At 43.6% G+C, this 20,213-nt stretch overlaps 1 protein-coding gene across 2 annotated transcripts; it reads right to left on the bottom strand.

Annotated features, from left to right (window-relative positions):
• Window positions 1-2,840: 2,840 nt before the first annotated feature.
• On the bottom strand, window positions 2,841-18,491 carry DEXI (Dexi homolog). Of its 2 annotated transcripts, none has more exons than XM_026650838.2 (2): window positions 17,319-18,491; window positions 2,841-3,523 (listed from the first exon to the last, which is right to left on the bottom strand). In XM_026650838.2, exon 1 carries the CDS (start codon window positions 17,921-17,923, stop codon window positions 17,642-17,644), a length of 282 nt encoding a protein of 93 aa, XP_026506623.1. In that variant the 5' UTR covers window positions 17,924-18,491; the 3' UTR covers window positions 2,841-3,523; window positions 17,319-17,641. The 2 variants fall into 2 exon arrangements, with proteins under 2 accessions (XP_026506623.1, XP_029767119.1); XM_029911259.1 differs by having other exon boundaries at window positions 17,297-17,644.
• Window positions 18,492-20,213: the final 1,722 nt, after the last annotated feature.

Genomic DNA, 20,213 nt, shown 5'->3' with positions numbered 1-20,213 from the left:
GTTCTCATTCCTTTGTCTAAAGGCAACCCACCTTGAGATGAGCCTTCAAGTTCTTTCCAACAACTTATGCCTTTCTGCTGACATTTCTCTGTTTCCAGAATCTCTTCAGAGGGGACAAAGAGAGGACCAAGTAAAGAAAAGGGGTAAGGGAGGATTGAACCAGCTTAAAAAAAGGGGATGGAGGGTGGGAGAAGACCAGCTAAATGGAGGTAATGGTGAGAGGGAGACAGGGCTGGGGGCGGGGGGAGACGGAATCCAGGTGATCATGTTTGTAGTTGGAAAAGGAGCCATTTTCTTCATTTTAACACCTGGCAGGACAGGGGAAAAACTCTCTGGAAAAAAAAAACAACAACCTATCCCTGCTGCCCTTCCCCATTTAATCTTCATGAATGGTTTTATAGTCTTGGGCCAACTCCTGCATGTTAAATTCCCACCAATATCCGCAGATGTTCTGGAGTGCATGTTGGTGGCAGCCCTATAAGTTGTCTTTTCTTAACAAAGTTGTGGCACGGGACAATGGATACTATTTTAGGGCCATATTTTGCAACCCCTTCTCACAGCAAGTTATGGAAAGATCTTACTAAACAGTTAGTGAGATAACTGAATGTTACGGAGCTTTTACACTGGATTGTATAAAACGTTTCTTAGCTGCACTGGTATGTTTCTTTAATGAGTCTGAGTCATGTAAAGATAATGTATAGTTTGTATAAACTCAGATGCAATTTATTTGTGTATTTTGTTTTTAAACTTTTTAAAATTTAATAAAATTGCACATTCTTTTTACAGTAACTATTTCATTTGCTAAATAGTTTTGATGTTCTGTGTAAAAGTTACTCAATTATCTGTTGGTTCCCAGTTGCAATGTCAGGCTCAGGACTTCCATCGCCTCAGCCAATGGAAAGCTGAGCAATGCCTGAAGTCCTTTAAAGATCTGGGCCTAAATCCAGTGTAGGGAACAATCATGAACTGACAAAAGGATGAACGAGCTAAGCTAATAGGTATTCCCCTTGCTTTACCGTCAATGAAACACTGACCCAGAGACTGCGTCTTAAAGTGGTGTCAGGATTATCTGCCAAGAATGGGGTCAAGATCTACGGCCCCCTCTTTGGTGTTCCATGAAAATACATTTCTTAGCTTTTGTGGGTGAATGCCCACTTAAAGGTGCCACAGGACCCTCTGTTGCTTTTTACAGATTCAGACTAACAGGGCTACCCCTCTGGTACATACGGAGTAGTTGCCTAAATCGAGGTCTCCACCGTTGAACATTTTGGCCAAAGTGATTTGCCTGAGATCTGACAAGTCAGGGACTGTCTAGCAAAGAACACCGCTCTCAGCACTCCGTCACCCTGCTATGACCATGTTGGCTGTCCCCAGCAAGGACCCACAACTGTGAAGTGCTGAGTAGCTTGTCTGACTTACTCTGCCTCTTGCAGGAGCAGTCACTAGCCTTGAAAGCTTTGTTCATGGCACAGAAGATTGGGGACTGGAAGTAACCTATTGCTTCACTTTGCTGGAGAGTTCAAATATGTGATGGAAGTGCAAGGGCCCAGGGCAGAGGAAAAACGGCTTTCAACAAGCATGCTGATTGGTTCATGGGGAACTGTAGTATCAGCCTACATTGTCCTGACTGGCTTTGAAAGGCTGAGATGGGTGCAAAGAAAATGCACACTTGGCTGTCTGCTGAGGAAAGAAATATTATCACTTCTAATAGCAATAGCATATAGGAAGTCTGAAAAAAGAGGTCAATTCTGTTATGGTAGCAATGCTTTTGCAGTACATCAACCTGATTTAGGGGCTGATTTTGCTGTCCACAGAGTTTTATTTTGGGGAAATGAAACTGTTCAGCTTTCAGCCCTCATTAGAATAAAAGGGCTTGTTTGCATGGCCCGGTAGTTTGCACTACAGGGGTGTGAATTGCAGCATGCACTAGCTAGTTCACATTAAGGTGGTCCTATTGGAAAGGGGACTATGTTAACGTGAACTACGTACCTTGTAGTTCGCACTAGCAGGATTTGCATGGGGCAGTTATGGTGCAACAGTTTAGTGTGAGCTGCAACTCATGCCCCTGTAGTCCACACTGCAGGGTCATGTAGACAAGCCCTAAATTAACCCAAACGATGTACCTTTTAGTTCGCACAAGCAGTGTCCAAATGGGGGAGCTATAGCACAGCATGCTAGTGCATCCTGCAGTTCACATCCCTGTAATACAGGGGTCGGCAACTTTTCAGAAGTGGTGTGCCAAGGCTTCATTTATTCACTTTAATTTAAGGTTTCGTGTGCCAGGAATACATTTTAATGTTTTTAGAAGGTCTCTTTCTATAAGTCTATAATATAGAACTAAACTATTGTTGTATGTAAAATAATCAAGGTTTTTAAAATGTTTAAGAAGCTTCATTTAAAATTAAATTAAAATGCAGAGCTCTTCGGACCGGTGACCAGGACCTGGGCAGTGTGAGTGCCACAGAAAATCAGCTCGCGTGCTGCCTTTGGCACACATGCCATAGGTTGCCTACCCCTGCTGTAGTCCGAACTGCAGGGCCATGTAGACATAGCAGGAGTAACACCTGCCTTTGCTAAAGTACCTTCCTCTCACAGCTTTGCTAATGCACTTCAGTCAGGACCTGCATCATTCCTGCTACTTCAGTTCAGGAACTATGTTTTTTAAAGTAGTTAATGCAAAACTACTTGCTATTTGTATTTCAGGTACCTTTGTCTTCCATAAAATCTAGGTTTTAGTAGCTAAAGACTATATAGAACATGGAATCGGCTTAGGAAAGTTTGATTTCTAGAAAGTATACTAAATTCCTTTGTATAAATGAAAACAGAATGACCCCTCTGGCAAACTGATTTGCATACTTTTTAATTGAAAGAGGTCAGTCTTTAATGTATTGCTTTTACATGTGTACATAAGAACTTGAATTTAAACAATGTGCAAAGTATCCTGTTAGATAATTAATCCTCCAGATTTATATTGGATTCTCTCTTGCTGCCCTAATACAAGACTCACAAAATTAAAAACAAAACAAAAAAAATACCCACACCTTACAAAACAATCCCTTTCTGTAATACTTCTCTGAACCGAATTTAACTTGCAGTGATTTTAGGCTCTATTCCAACAGCAGAACTGACCTGCTGAACTAACAGCCAGGAAAGTTTTCAACATGTGACTTTGAACTTCGTAAACACTAATATGGATTGTCCATTTGGGTAACATGTTTATTCAAAAGTTTATCAAATCTGAGTAAAAGCTTTGTTTAAAGTATGGAGAGACCACTTTTTAAAATGTCCATGAAGGCCATGTCCTAAGGAGGCCTGGTGCTGCATATGAATCACTGCAGTTAGTGTAACAACCCTGATCCAACAATCCTGGGGAAAAGTCACAGCTGAAACATTCTGATGCTGCCGCTTCACATTGTGTCGTCCGTTTTGTCTCCTGTACATTCCTTTTAGTTTTGAACATTCAAGGCCACAGTTTCTTGTTCCACAATTCCAGTCCTCGCACATTTTCAAGTGTGCAACAAACCTATTTGAAAGAAAACCGGATTATTACAATAACACTAGCTCATTAGTCCTTGACTCCCCAGTGGTTTTTGTTTAACCCAAGAGGCACTAAGTAGTGAAGAATAGCATGCAAAAATCCCAAACTAGACCGTTTTGAGGACAATGCTACTTATATTTTTTTAAGGTTGAGACTGTTGGTACTGACACCAAGGCCAATTAAATTCCAAGACAAGTAAAGGTCTGAATTGAATCTGTCACTGAAGTCAATGCAACAGTGGGCTGAATTAGCCCTTCAGATAAATCTAACGCTTATGCATGTCCAAAATTCATGGGAAAAGAAGCACAGTGCTATTCTCATTTTACACTGAATTGGAAATCTCTCCTGAGATGCAATGTAAATTCACAAATGAAAGTTTTCTTTAGACAAAAATAGTTTGCTGCTGCCAATGTCGTCACGACTGTATAATACACAAAGGTCAGACAGTCCTTGCCCCAAAGTGCTTGAGCAAAAGTGGGCCAAATCCTTGTGCTGTTCATAGTTTTCACTGCTGTTTGAAGCAGTTTTCTTTGACAACGTTCATGAGTGTTTGTACATGCATGTAATCAAACTTTCTTTACGCCCTAGAATTCATTACTGCTGGGGTTTGATAATAGCTAACAGTTGTCCTGCGTCTTCAATAGCCATCATTCTTTTGCAGTAATACCTCGACACGGGAAGACTACAAAGGAGTAGGGAGTAGAGTGGGGTGGGAATTTTTGGATTAAATAGTTTTTCCACTGGAAAATGCTGATTCATCAAAACCAAAACATTTCACAGGAAAGGGTGAGATTTGTCCTACCTTTTGTTGGGAAGGTTTCTCAGATTCAGGATGGAATTTCTGGTCAAAACAAGAGGGGAGGGGAAGGGAGACACACATACACTACATAGTCAATAGCCTGGTGATAGAGTGCTGATATGGTTTGGATCCCTGCTCTGCCTAATTTGGAACAGGACTCCAAATGTGTAAAGGCCATGGGATTGGGAATGTCCTAGACATTAGGAACCCAGGAATTGCCAAGATGGCTTAGACCCTAGATCCATCTAGTCTAGTATCCTGTCTCACAATAGCCTGTGCCAGATGCTTCAGAGGAAAGTGAAAGAACCCCAAATTAGGCAGATGTGGGGTAACTTCTCCCCACATAGGTCTCATCCTGGTCTCTAACAGATTGCCTTTAGATTAGCACATCATGATGGATGGCTAAGTACTGCAGACCTCAACTGCAGATTTCCTTTTTAAAAAGAAACCCCTACATGGGCAGGCTATCAGGATCTCTTTCCAGAGAATTGCTGTGTAATCCTGCAGCGACACATTATCCTGACCCTAACAACTATTACTGCAGCACTTTTGTGGAAGCTTTTCCCCTAATATGCTAACTGAGGCATTCTGTACATTAGAAATGCAGATGTATAAACTACTATGTTTAGCTACGATTTTTAAGTGATCTCAAAACGTGTCTGCCTCCTTAAAATATAGTAATAATAACAGAAAAATGCCCTTTTCATTATAAACAGAGGATAACAAAATTCAGGTTCTGTATAATTTTACATACCAATGCTAATTCAGGGCCTAAGCCTGCAACACAAAAATAATGCCATGGATGTCAAGGAGCTACTCCCATGAAATAAGAGATTTCAGGATCAGGTCCTTATGAACACTATCAACTTGAATTTGGCCTCCAAATTAAATGTAAATTAAATGAAAACAAGCTTCTATCAAACTTAAGACTAATAGAACTGCTATAATAAATTGTTTTCGTAGCTCAAAAGCTGCAGTGGGAAGAACCTGAAAGTGAAAAAAATGCAATTGCTTAGTATTTCTCTCATTCTGGAGAAAGAGCACTGTGACATTTAAACTGTATGTTTAACATGCTTCTCTAGACATTGGGGATTTTTTTTTCCTGATGTGGGTAAAGAAATGAATTTACCTTTATCATCTTCGAAATCTCATGTTTTAAATTTCAGGGTCCATGAGTGTAAGAAAATTACAGCATACATTCGCAACCCCTTTTTCTAATACAACATATTGTACATAATAATGTGTGTATCAATTAGCCATTTAAAATGCATGAATGCCATCCTGAACTCTTCAGACTGTGATTGGAAAGGTACTGTAGTTTTTCAAAGCTTGAGAGAAGGATTTATAGCTTACTTATCTGTGACTTTGATATTACTCCACAAAGGTAATGCAGTGTCAAACATGCCTATATTGTTGATCTGCTAGATTCATTAATTTGCAAGCATAAGCTCAGTTAGCAGAACGTATTGATTTTGTGATGTCAATGAAATCGAGAAAGCGAGCAGATTATCAAATTGAGATAATCCAGCATTTATCTGACACAATATAACCACTCCTCATACTGCTGGCTTCACTAGTATATAAGTAACTGTTATCTGAACAAATATTGTCCTTATGTCCACCTCTCAAGATTGGTAACTGGTAGCATTGTTGTAACAGGCTGGCAATGTTTATCTAAAACAACCCTATTCTGTTAGCAGGTGTTGATCCTGATGGGAAAGGGTTATATGAGTTCTGTTGACTCACTGAAGCAGGTGACTTCCATCATCTGGGTATAAGTGGGGCGGTAAGTAGCTTGCTAGGAAGAGAGGGTCTATAGTGTGGGGAAAGCATTACTGAGAGAGGATCACCAAGCAGATGGAGAGGCTTTAAGCTAATATTTATTATCTTATTGCTGTTTCTTTGTTAATAAAACCGAGCCTCTGGGGGGGATGATTCTGGACTTCATATAATATATAGACTCTATTTGTATAGCAGGTTAGGAAAAGTCCCTGCTCACAATTGCATGCAAAAACCTATTCATGTGTGTAACTTTCTTTTATGGGCCATTAGGTCTATATTGCAAGAGTAGGTTGGTTTTGTCACAGAGCAGCTGTTTTCAAGCATGACTCTTTGAAAATCCCATCCTTTCATTTTTCTCTCTGGCTCCTAAGAATTTGCTTAACTTTGATCAAGACTGAGGGAATAAGAGTCCCCAGAGATAATAGCTCTGCTCTGGTAAATGGGGCTGTAACAAAACCTGGTACTTCTGGTGTTTGGCTTTCCCTGTGCCCACAAGTGGCCTCTACATACAACTTTCCAGAACAGCTTGGGAAGGGAATCAAAACATCTCTGCCTGCAAATGGGTGCTCACAGTTACCTCAGCTCCTGATTCTGTCTTTTAGACAGTCAGAGTACAGGTCCCATCTCTCCAAGATGCCCAAAAGTGGTAAACCCAACATAGCAGTTACCATACCCAAATCTAGAGCCTTTTTGTTCCCTTCCATCTGCCTTCCTCCCCACAATAAAATGCCTGGGAAGGGACTTGTGACAAAGGACTTTTAAAAAGTGATTTGGAATGGAGTGTGGATCATCATTACAAAGGGGTGACTCTAAGGGCCTGGTGATCCAGCCATGAGGTACAAGAGGCAGTTCATCTCATATTAAGCTTGATCTCATTACTTTCCTTTTCTTTATTTAAGAACTTACGTTGATCTCCTTTCTAGGGTAAATGTTATTAAACAGATACAATTAATTTTGTCATTATAATTGACTGTATAATAATGATTTAATTACAATTATCTATATTTCACAGAACCTCTAATTTCAGTTTGTCTTTCTCTTTTTTAGAATTGCTGGACCTGCCAAGCAACTGTTATGGCGATCAGTAATATTGCAGGACAAGCTGCCTGGTTTTGGTGACAAAAATAAATACATCAGTAAGTCATGCGCCAATCTTGCTTCATCTTCTCCTGACCTAACCTGCCTTTGTTAGGCTAATGTGCCAGAAAAGTATCAAAGGGGATTCACTACCATAACTAGAGGTCAATCCTGCCCTCACCTGGTGTGATTCCGTTGGAGGCAGGATTTTGGGAAGTGATGCAAGGAGTCGGTCAGATACTTAGATACTATAGTGATGGATGAAGGATATTTAAAACAAAACAACTGTATGGGATGGTACAGCATGGAGCCCAGCTCTATAGGGGATTGATGTCTTTGTATGGCTGTGTGCCAAGGTGTATGGATGCATAGAAGGTCAGACAAGGGGCTGAAGGATCCACTGCTAGGCCGATCCTAGGACTCTGGAACCTACATTAGCCATTAGGCTGGAATAGACTCTGTAGAGCAACCCGTGAGGGGACAAGTCTTCTCCCTTCATGGAGATCGCTAGCTTGTGCAACTCCAGTGGATTGGCCTAGACATAACAGCAAAATGTATTTGAGCCTGTGCAGTTAGGCTACCACAGCACACAAGAGGACTGCCTAATGAATGTTTCAAACATAGCTATAGGCTGATAGACCAAGTTAGTAATTTATAGTGGCAGATATTAAATGGTGTGTGAATGATACAATTGACCAGCATATTCAAGTCTTGCATCTCTATTCAGTTGTTTAAAAAATAATCTATCCTTCAAATTTAATTTGAATTTAAACTTTAGTGATGGAAAACAAAAGGGAGCAAATCTTGTCTAGATCTTATAAATGCAGTCATCCTACTCACTACAAAAACACCAGTAGGCATATAATGGTTCAGTTGCTAAAGCATAACCCCAATATTAAAAAAAAAGTCATGCTCTTTTTGCTAATTCTGTCTTTGAAGTTGCTGTTACTCCCAGATCATAACAATGCAGAGGAAATGGGTGTCTTTATTTTTTATCCGGCACTGTATTCCTTCTAATTCCTGATATAACCCTGAAAGAAAGGAAGAGTTTAGAATTGGGCATACCTGGCCTACTCTGTTCAAACCACCATGCAGCCTCTTCCTGTCAGTTTGGCAGTTTCATTTTGATACGGTCAGATTTTTAAGCCTCTGAACATCCACCAGAGGGTGGGATGTTTATTTGTTAAGATCCATTTGAGATCTTTGACAGAATTGTTAATCTCTTAACAAAACCTTAGGAGAAAAATGCACTTAACTGGCCATGTGAAAAGAGCGAGGTTTGTAAATTTGAAAGGCTAAATTCTGACCAGTTTTTCTCTGTCAGTATCAGCTAAAAGAGAAATTCCCAGATAAGGATCTCCACAGATTTCCAAAACTTGAATTGTGTTTCTCTACAGACTTAACACAACTGCTAGTTTGTTTAAACTGCTTGTTTAGTGTTTAACACAGTACTCTATGTAAAGGTAAGAATGAAAAGGAAATAGCCAAAAAACAGATAGGCTGTCCATTGCAGACAGCTGGATAGCCTCAAAGGAGACCATGGAAAACTCACAGCTGCCTTTTTTAAAGGAGGTGGCAGGCAACATACCTAAACTTCCATGCCTGTGAGGAGAAAGGGAGCTTATAATTAGCATAGATTAACAGAAAAATGTAGCCATCTCTGGGCAGTGCTTGCTTGACTGGGCCTCTGGGTTTCCCAAATAAATCCTCCATTGCTATGAAGTTTCAACACCCTTGTGTGGCGACAGAGCAGGCATGGGCAAACTTTTTGACCTGAGGGCCACATCGGGTTTTGGAAATTGTATGGAGGGCCGGTTAGGGGTGGGGAGCGTGGCCCGCACCCCCCCACCCCCGCACTTCTTGCCCCCCTGATGGCCCATGCCCCATCCAACCTCCCCATTCCCTGACGGCCCCCTGGAACCCCTGCCCCATCCACCCCCCTGTCCCCTGAATGCCCCCCACCGCCCCATCCAACCCCCCCTTCCTTTCTGACTGCCCCCTCCCGGACCCTTGCCCCCATTCAACCCCCCTGTTCCCCGCCCTCTGACTGCCCCAACCCCTATCCACACCCCCGCCCCCGATCACCACCCTGAACACCCCTGCCCTCTATCTACTCCCCACTCCCTGCCCCCTTACCGCGCTGCCTGGAGCACCAGTGGCTGGCGGCGCTACAGCCACGCACCACTCAGCACAGAGCACCGGGTCAGGCCAGGCTCTGCAGCTGCGCCGCCCCAGGAGCTCGCAGCCCCGCCGCCCAGGGGTTGGGGGCTAGCCTCCCGGGCCAGTAGCTCAGGGGCCGGGCAGGAGGGTCCCGTGGGCCAAATGTGGCCTGCGGGCCGTAGTTTATCCACCTCTGCGATAGAGGCAAGAGATCCAAGCTGCCCAAATCAACAGGCTAAGTGTCTGTAAACACATGACTTGCTTCTTCTAGTTTAGAACTACTGGTTGCCATCTGAAAGGGAATATTAATATAGTCCCTTCTCCAAAAGAAATGATGCCTTTTTATGTGGGAAGGGTTAGATTGGATTCATTCCTTTCTTCCTTTGACAATATGGATATTATACCATGCTAAATGGCCCTTGTCCCCTCTCATTAAAGCGAGCTGGTGACTTAGAGTATATTTGCTTAGCAAAGGATTCTAACACAATAAATGTGAAAATTCCTTAAATAAATTTGCTTTTAAAATTACTTGTGCTCTGGTGCTTTTAATAGATGAAAACGCTCAGGGCTCAAGCATTTTTGATCCTAAACTCAATCTCCATTTATTTCCTCTGCCTCATTTGCCTTTGACTTGCATTAACAGTAACTTTTGGAAAGCTGATAAAACATCTGCCTCCATTCCTGCAATATGCAACTAAATGTGCTCTTTCTAGAAAATCTCTTGGGGCCAGCTGTCAAACCAGTGCATGGAGATGTTTGACAGGCTGTAGCTACTGTCCTTGAGGGGTCAGTCCAGTTCAGTTAGCCAAGACTTTGTCTTCAGGTTCTACCTAGGGCAGAATTCCTAGTAGCTTGAGCTGGAATAGAATAGGATCTCTATATGGGATATATTTTGGCTAAGATTTTCAAAGCTAACTAAGGGATCTGAACGCCTAATTCCCTTTCATTATAATGAATTATAATGGGAATTGGGCCTCCAAAATCACTTACATGGCTCTAAAATTCTCAACTATTGCTCTTAAAGCCTGCTGTTACCACTGATGGTAGAAAATGCCAGTTAGACTAGAGTGTGACAGATATGGCAATTTTCTGTAATATCCTGCACAAACCTTGTTAAATTAAGTTTAAGTATCTTTGGTGTCCATTTTGTATTAAGAATGCAAAGTTTATGTATTAGTGTGGGGTTGTATGTAATTTCACTGGGGGCAAAGGTAAACCGTGGGAAGTGTTATGACCTTCAGAGGACTCTTTTAAACAATGTGTCAGACAAACAAAGTTAAGTGGAGTGCCTAGCAAATACCTGTGGGGAGGGGAAGCAAATTACCACCTCAGGTCATGCAAAGACACAACCTTTTGAAACTTCGCCTTGAGAAGGGACCATTGTCTGGCTGGTTACCTATTCACCGTGTCTGCAGATGTGTGCACCTTGGAGAACTAGTATGGAAGAATGAGAATTGTGAAGATCACATAAGAAGAAGACTCAGATTAGGTGCTACAGCATTCAGAAAACTGCAAGATTTGGAAGGCTAAAGACATTTTGATTTAAATGAAAATTGGTATATATGAGAGAACTGCCATGCTGATGATGCTGTACGGTTTGGAATGCTGGAGTATGAGGAAAGCCGAGGGACTAAAGATATTGACTGCACAAATGAATTAGCTAAGAGGAATATTGAGAGATTCAAGACAGCAGAAAATTAAAAAATGAAAGTGATAAGAAAATGGCTAGGGCAAGAAATAATGCTGTTACGGGCACTCAGGAAAGATGACTGTGATGGATCAGACCCGTGTCAAGAATGGACCTGGAAAGGATATCACACGCAGCTATACGTACCAGAGTGAGCGAGGAACTAGAAAGAGAGGAAGATCAAGAATCCACTGGACAAACGTGGTGAAGAATGACATAAAGCAAAAATGTGTAAAGATGAATGAAGCTTTGAAGCTGATACAAGCCAGAAAGCGGGGGAAAGGCTTCCTTCGGCCCCACTGACGCTGCTGAGCTGATCGACAGGAACCAAAGAGAGAAGAGTTCTGATGCTGTCGGTGGAAATGGTTACACCCTCCTGCCCCACTCTCTCACCTGTCATACCTGTTTTACAGTTAGGGGAAATTCAGGCCCAAGTAAGTGAAGTGACCATGTTCATACAGTAGGTCGGGGCAGAGACAAGAGCCTACCTCTCCTAATTCCCTATCCAATGCCTTGTCCACTGGACCACATTGTCTCATATAAACAGGGCACTTATTTTTGTAGGCACTGTGTGTGTGTGTGTGTGTGTGTGTAGCACTGCTATTTAAAGGATCTCAAAATAATTTGCAAAGGCAGTCCCATTTACAGATGGGGCAGAGTCCATGGCAGAATGTGGAACAGAACCCAGAGGTCTTATCCTCTGCGCTAAACTAATGACATTATAACAAGCTTTCAATGTATACAGCTGTGTGCAAATAATCAGAAATCTCTTGGCTTTCAGAAATGTAATGTTCAGTGCTAATGATTAAAGAGAGCTAACATTTGTAATCCTAAATTGAAGTACGAGCGAACTGAGCTATTCCTTTGACCCTGATTTGGGATTTAAATACTGGCATGCAACTAAAATGTTGCATTACAGATTTTTGAATGCAGGACTTTGCTCATAAAAAGGAATTAACAATAATCCATTGATACTAAAATGTTCTTATTATGCTGGTATTGTATATAAAAAGTATTAAATTATTTTTCTATTAAATATTTTTGCTGACTTTGATAACCTCATGATGAGTCACATCTAATTTTCAGGGAGGTACAAAGAGAAGAGCAGTTACACAATCACATTCCAGTAGACTTCAAGTACATCACAGAGCCCAGAACTCTTAACCTAAAATAACAGATGACACCGAGCAATTGCAGTTGCAATTCAGTTTACGTAGGCAGGATTCTTAAAATATACATTCTATTTAAATAGGACAGGAAGCTTTTTCAAGGTGTTTGGTGCTGTAACTCCCAAACCCTGCCATCTACATGGGAGGATATAGAAAAGGCAGAGTTCTCCAAATAAATCAAGTATAGTAGACTCCTGTAAGGCCCCACTTCTGCAATCCATACAAGTCTGTAACTCCCTGTGATAGGGTGTATTTGCACCATCAGCCCTTGAGAGGGTAAATTAGGCCAGGCAAGCCTAACTGACCAATTAAGTGTCCAGTAGGGGAGAGATATAGGCTACAAGGAGGCCACTAATTAGAGGCAGTCGCAGCTGAGCAGGAACAGGAGGAGCCTTTAAAAAGCCCGGGAGCTGCAAGTAGCAAGGAGACCGTAGTCGCCCCCTTAGAGGAGGGAGAATGGGCTGGCAAACCCCAAGAGAGAGGGGAGCCAGTTATGTAGGAAAAAGCCCAGGGAAACCGCAGCAAGGGCTAGGACAGTACAGGCCTTGGCTGCATGTTATAGGGTCCCTGGGCCAGAACCCAGGGCAGAGGGTGGGCCTGGGCTCCCCTGACACAGGGAGTTGGAGATGTCAGCTGGACAGCTGATCCGGAAGGGCTATGACTTTACCGGAAGGGGAGGAACTTTAGTGACCTGGCTGGAGGGCCAAGCCACAAACAGGAAGCTGCCACCGCAAGCGGGAGAGACAGGCTGCAGAGAAGAAGGTGGATAGAGATTGCTGAGGAGGGCGGAGCACTTGGCAGAGCTGACCCCCAGGATGGCAAGGGAGAGGCACGGTGAGCGGTGAAGGAACCCCGTTACGCTTCCTTTGAAGCTAATGGGAGTTTTGCATGAATATTGGCTGCAGCATTAGGCTTTTAACTGGGAAGCCCTAAGACTATTGTCCCAATGGAGAACAAAATCTAGAAACACTTAAAATTAAATATTATATTACAGATTTTAAAATAATGCTAAATTACTTCATTTATATCTCTATTTTATACTTCTGTATTAAATGACCTGGAATTAGAATGCCACACCATGTTAAACACCATTTAACCACTTGGCACAGGCTAAATTCATCTCCATTAAGTGGAATTTATACTAACGATGTCCTGATTAAGCAGCACTTTACTATCCCCCATAATTCAGCTGAAAACATCCCTAGAAAGCATGTGTCCTGACCAAGTGCGGTATACAGAGATTTTCTCCTGTCTAGACAAGGATATACAATTGGAAAACTAGACTTTCCATAGGACATCATTTTAAACGAGTACTGGCCACTAACTGGTTCCTTTTTATCTGTACAAGAACAGAATGATGATGGAAAGAAAGGAAGGCTGCCAAGCTTTTTATATACACTGCACTTTGTTACCACTAGTCCATCTAATACAGCCCTTACTTTTTCCTCTCTACAAACATAACAATATGGAAAATGCAGGGAAAAAAGCAAGATGACAAACTGTTTTTGTTTTGTTTTTGTAAAAAGCCCATTAATTAAGAGAAAAATCTCTGTACTGGAACATTTGCTAGAGAGGCTATGAGCTTAAACTACGAGGAAGAGCAGTGTTCTTCATGTGCCTCAATGCTGAACTCAAAGAACAATTAAGCAATGATTGTGATAGGCTTTAGCAGCAATCTGACAAACTCTTCCTGGCATAGGAAGATGGTGCTGCTGACCTGAGGGATTGAAAAGAAAATAGGGGAAATCCTTAAAGGTGGTTTTGCAAGATGCAGAAGGATGAAAACATAAAACCAGAATATAATATGTTAATCATAATGGGCCTGTTCCTGGCCCCACAGAAGACCTTGATTAAACTCCCATGAACTTCAATAGGATCAGGATTGGGACCAAGTTATGATTTTATGTTTAATGGAAAAAGTAATGCCTATGTACTGGTCAATTCTGATAGCAACTCTGTGACCCACCTTACTGAGTTTTCTGTGAATTGTTCAGTGCCACATGCTTCTGGGCCGAGGCAGGAGGACTGGCTCCCTACACCTATGGCTCTCCCAGGGTAACTCAAGATCCAGGTAGAGCTCAGAATTCCCTCCTAGGAAATCACCCTTCAGCCTCATTCATGTGTGTTTTTGTTTCACTGCATGATAAGATGGTAAGGTCAGCAGCACTGTCTTATACAGAATTCCCATAGGTGATGCTCTGAGTACATGCAGAGGGGTTTCTGCAGGAGCAACAGCAAGCGTGTTGCCTTTTCTTCCTTTATGCCCCGTAGTGCATTCAGACAGATTTTGCAAACCCCTGTTTATGAAGCAAAGGGGATACTATGATTATATAACAACACCAATTTTCATTTTATATAGTATCCATACTCCTGGAAGATCCCAACGCACCTTCTAGACTGTTGACAGTCTGTTCTGTTATGTATGAAAAACTTATCTTGGCTTTGGTGGGAGTTATGTACAAATATCTGGGGAGAGAATTTTAGCCTGTATACAAAGGGGTTACTCATCCATCACTTAAACGCTGCCAATGATGGGGACTGAAAGTCAGCTCCTGCAACACTGCACGGCTTCTTGGAAAGGAAATGAAGAACAATTTCTCCACCTTAAACTTCAAGGGGAATATAGAATGGCAACATATACTTACACAAACTGAGCCTGGGCCAGAATACAACTAGCAAAAATAAAATGTGTGGGATCTTTTTAGGATCGCCTCCTATTGACATTAGTGGAAGTTGGAGAGAGCTGAGCACTTATCAGGACTGAGCCCTTTATTATGGATGGCCACTAGCACTATTTGTTCTGTACTGACTCAGCAAAAAGTATGCTATCCACTGAACCACTAACACTTCCTGCACTTTTCCATGCAAGTCTCCTGTCCAGGTCTGGACCAGGCCCAATTCTGCTTCCCTAATGTAATCAGATTACAGCTGAAGATGATACAGAACTCATTGCTCAGTCTTGCACCAGGCAAAATTAATTTCTTCTTTGGTCAGGGACAAAGACATAATGAAAGGTAGTTTTTAATATTTGTAAATTGTTTAGAGAAACCTGGTTTTATAGGGAATTTTTATAGGGAATTTTATATAGTATACCTTCATGGCTACTATTATGACTGTAACTTTCCCCCCTCAAAAATTCTGTTGCAGTTTCCCCTTTTCATTTTTGTAAATGCTACAGAAACTCAACTGATATTTCTACAAAGATGCTGATTTTTATTTATATTTACATTTGCTATTGTTTAGATCAAAATCCTGCTAGTACGTTTGGTAATAAGTTTCCATTTTTAAAGTTTGTTTTCATTAATATAAGAAGTTTGGCTGACTTGACTACACACATGGACTCCTGATTAAAAAGACTGAGTTTCTTAATGAATCACTTTTCGATATTTTTAAAAATGCTGCACCTTTCATAATTGTCCTTAGTGCGTTTTCAATTGTTTAGAATAAATCAAAAGTACTACAATAAATTAAGTTGACTAAATGATTTACCTCCCCTAAAACACTGCATGGCTGATTAATATGAAATCATATATTAGTTGCAAATAACAGTTAATTGTGTAGGTTTCACATTTATCCAGGATGAATACAAACAGGCTTTTTAAAAGAAGGGTACTGATTCAAAACATTTATGCTGCCCCAACTAGAATTTCTGAGTTTTTAATTGACTGCTATGCAGGGCCGGCTCTGGCTTTTTTGCCGCCCCAGGCAAAAAAGCCTCCGGGGGGAGGGCGGCGAGCCCCGGCGGGGGCTCCGCTCTCCCCCCCGCGGCCGGGGGCGCCCGGAGCCCCGGGGCGAGGGTGGCGAGCTCCGGCGGGGGCTCCGCTCTCCCCCCGGCGGCCGGGGGGAGGGCGCCGGGGGTGAGGGCGGCCAGAGCGCCGAGGGCAGGGCGGCTCTTCCCCCCCCCCCCCGGCGGCCAGAGCGCCGGGGGCAGGGCGACAAGCCCCGGCTGGGGCTCGGCTCTCCCCCCGGTGGCTGGAGCGCCGCGCCGCCCCCCTCTAGGTGCCGCCCCAAGCACCAGCTTGGTTGCCTGGTGCCTGGAGCAGGCCCTGCTGCTATGGCCTTTGGAGGCCAGAGTTATAAGTTGTGGCCAGAGCCCAGGCAGTTTTAGGGGCCTGATCATCACAGTTGTTGAGTCTAATTGAGTCAATAGGCCCTTCAGGGGTTCAGCACCTAAAAATAAGTCCTTTAAGGACAATATTATATATACCAGTTAGTGGGGGGCAGTACTGAGACTAGAACCAGCTTTTGCAATTCTGTATTCCCTTGTCAGTGAACTAAACAAGCTGCTCTGTTAAACTGGAAGAGTCTGCAGGAATCAAACAATTAAATGCTGCATTCGGAAATCTAATTAGAGGAGTGTATTTGTATTTGAATTATGTCAATTACACTACATGCTGCCAAAGGAACGCCAGACGGCTCAGTGTGAACCAATACCCTGAGTTTAGCGTCAACCGATCTGTTCTGAAGCAACACAGAGATCAGCCATCTAGACAGAGCCAAATTCTGTCCTCAGTTCAAGTCACTAGGGTTGGGTGCACACGCTTGCAGATGACGGCAGTATCTCATCCCCACGCGTGGTGCACAATTACAGACACTACCATACAGTATCTATGTAGTGTGGGAAGGCCCCCAGGTCATCACACATGGGATGGAGGATTTAATTTTAAAACGCTCTCTCTGTTTTCTAATCTACGTCCCGCTCTCAGTCGAATCGGAGTGTAAACTCCTCGCAGAGCCTACTCGTCCTTCCTTTCGGACTCCCTGCAGGCAGCAATGTACGCCAGACTTTGCACCGGGAACAAATGGCAATCTGTCCTTGTAGTATAAATACAACGCCAGCGGAGCAAACGCTGCACTCCCGAAATCGCGCCCTCCTCCCAACCTCATGCTTATTTACATGAACGTGAGCAAAAAAATGAGCCTATAGCTATCCACATGTGCCAGGCCAGCGGTTATGGGGAGGGGGCTGTTTCTGGAACTATGTTAAGCCTCCATCTAAACAGAATGGTACGTTGGGTGACGGGGGCTGGGGACAGATCCCCTAAACTTCCGGTTCTGCAACTTATGATGATGATGATACTGACCAAGCTGGAAGAAATGACTTACAGCGCTTTGGAGCCCGGCAGTACCCCCTCTGTCTGTTTCCAGCTCCCCACCAGGGCCTCCGCCGCAGCCTCCAGTTCCCATCCCACGAGCAGCAGAAGATCCTGGGCACCTCAGCGAGAGGCAGCAGCCCCCACTGACACTTGCACCGGTGGGGCCATTTTGAACATACGATGCCGCGCTGAGTGAAATCAGATGCAAGGACAGCACAGGGCTCTGGTGATCTCTTAGCCATGGCCACCAAAAGCAACACAAGCCCTCCAATTCTTGGCGCGGGGGGGGGGAGGGGGTTATTCCCTAGTCACTTTCTGCACGTTTTTTGCTTGTTATTCCAAATACCCATCAAACACATCGAGCTCGCTGTCCGTGTCATAGAGCACCGAGCCAGGGTCTGACAGCACCCCCAAATCCACCAGAGCCTGGTCCATGTCTTCAGGCAGGAACACGATCCCTACATTGAGGACGATATACTCCATCAGGAAGGCATAGTAGAGAATCAGCACATTGACAAAGAACAAGCCCACGTAAAACATATAGGGCAGCACCAGAAGCGCATGGAAGGCCCAAGAGTCCAGTGAATCCAGATGTGCGGAAACTGCGGCGGGCATACAGCTGTGCTCAGTAGAACTGCCGCGGCTCTCCAGAGGCCGGAGCCTGCTGCTGGCCTGCAGAGGTGCAGAAACAGCTGGCGCGGGCGCCCAGCTGTGCAGAACCAGCAAGCAGAGGGTGGCCGCGCAGATTAGCGGAAGGCGCTGCGTGGCGGCGGGCGCTCAGCTGTACAGGGGGCCAGTACACAACGCAGCTTCAGACAGAGGGTAAAATAAGAAACCCAGAATGAGTGCTAATAATTCCAGACCGAGAGGGGAGGAGCGGGTCCTTCCACGGCCCGCAAGGGGAGCAGGAATGGCAAATCCCCGAAGAGATCCGCTTGATCCACTCCCCCTAATTCCAGTGCAAGAATGTGGCCAGATTTGGCTTCAGAGGCACTGCCGCAGCCCAGCCTTTGGAGGAAGCTTCTTCAGAGGCATTTCCCCCTGGCTGCTGCAGTCCTGCCGCTTGCTCTCTCGTCCTCCCGGCTGCAAACTTTGGGAAATAAAGGCGCAGGCTCGCTCTTGTTGTTGTTAGCACTTGCCTGTAGTCAGCGAGCCCACCAGCCGCCAGCCTTCTCAGCAGGAATCCCCCGTCCCTTACCCCTCCTCCTCCTTCCCCCCACCTCCTGTCTCCGCTGCATGCTGCGTCTCAGCTGTTTATGGCACTGTGGGTCCCCCAGCATCACTTTCAGCACTGCTGCCTCCAACGCAGACCGCCCACCCAAGTCCGCCTCCTTCTCTTGCTGATTGGCTTGAAGGAGTCACTGATTGACAGCAGGAGGTTTGTTTGTTGACAGTCATATCCCCTTTCACCTGGGGGTGGGTACTGATTGCGGTCTCACTGACTTTCTGACCCGGCTGCTTCATTAGTAAAGGCTCAGCAACAATATTTATTTGTTTAGATGTTGCTTCCTTGTTTGGAACAGCCACACGATTACACCTTGGTTCCCTTTCCAGCAACTTTACTATAACGTTGTCCTTAAGAACATATATACATTTGGTTCTTGAGGCCATTCTGTGCTCCTAGTTATCACAAGCACTTCTTCTCTAGTACTAGCCAATAGGATGAGATGGGGCTTGGGGAGAAAGAGAGATTAGAAATTGTTAGGAGCTTTTATATTATATTGCTGGTTTATAGTGGGTTATTCCAATTCCTTTTACTTTATCTGATCACCTTCTGGCATTGTAGTCTGAGAGTCTTTTAAATGCTATGTGATTATCAGAACTGTTGGTTCCCCTCATGTCAAAGGCGTTAATAATAAAATAATGTGGTGCACTTTTATAGCACATTTCACTATGAGGTAGGTAAAGAATATTTAGGAATTAAATACCCATGACTAAAGCAGCCACTCTGGGAAGGAATTTGGCTTCTGTTTAACAGTACGCAACAATGCACAACAGCTTAGGGCTGAAACAACTGGGTAAGTAAAATGTAATTACTTGAGTTGGAATTTGGCTAGTAAACCAGGGCCCATACACTTGTGAAAAGTGCTATGGTATCTTATTACCAGTAGTGGTCAATAATTCTATTTTAACATTATGTCTGACAATGGCACCTATAACAGCAGAGGGCCCTTAACATTATGCTGGGCATTTATGTAATACTGACCAAGTCCTTGTCTATATTCAAAACATAATTAAGGATGTGATTTTAGTGAAACCGATGCCAGCCCCTATGTGGAAACTCTTAGCTTAATTTAAACCTGGTTATTTTGATTTATCTCAAATCAGTTCCTTATTGAGCTACATCAATATAAAACAGGTTTGAACTGAATTAAGAGTGTCCAGTCTGTTTTTTGATAGTGTTCTCAGAAAAGAGCAAGCTGATTTTCAGAAAGGGTGTGGATGCACAGACCAGATCTTCACTGTACGAAACATAATAGAACAGTGTTTAGAATGGCAACAGCCACTCTACATAAATTTCATAGACTTTGAGAAGGCTTTTGATAGCATTCACGGGACCATCCTATGGGGCATTCTGCGGCCATATGAAATTCCTTTCTGTATAATCAACATCATCAAAAGCTTCTATTTCAACGTTATATGCAGTGCTGATCACAGTGAGCTCAGTTTTGAAGTCAAAACAGGAGTCCGTCAGGGGTGTGTCATGTCTGCAATCCTCTTCAACATTGCCATCGACTGGGTAATGTGGCTGTCAAGGCTGTATCCCCACTTTGAACTTTAGGGTACAAGAGTGGGGGCCTGCATGAGGACTCCTAAGCTTATCTACCAGCTTAGCTCTGGTCCGCTGCCACCATCTCAAGAACTCCCTCCCTGGGAAGCCTTGAGAAACCTTTCACCAATTCCC

The sequence above is a fragment of the Terrapene carolina genome, unplaced genomic scaffold (assembly GCF_002925995.2).
Source record: "Terrapene carolina triunguis isolate 2854851 unplaced genomic scaffold, T_m_triunguis-2.0 Scaffold93, whole genome shotgun sequence".
Taxonomy (NCBI): domain Eukaryota; kingdom Metazoa; phylum Chordata; order Testudines; family Emydidae; genus Terrapene; species Terrapene triunguis.
The sequence above is the reverse complement of the archived record's forward strand: the minus strand, read 5'-3'. Positions and strand labels throughout refer to the sequence as shown.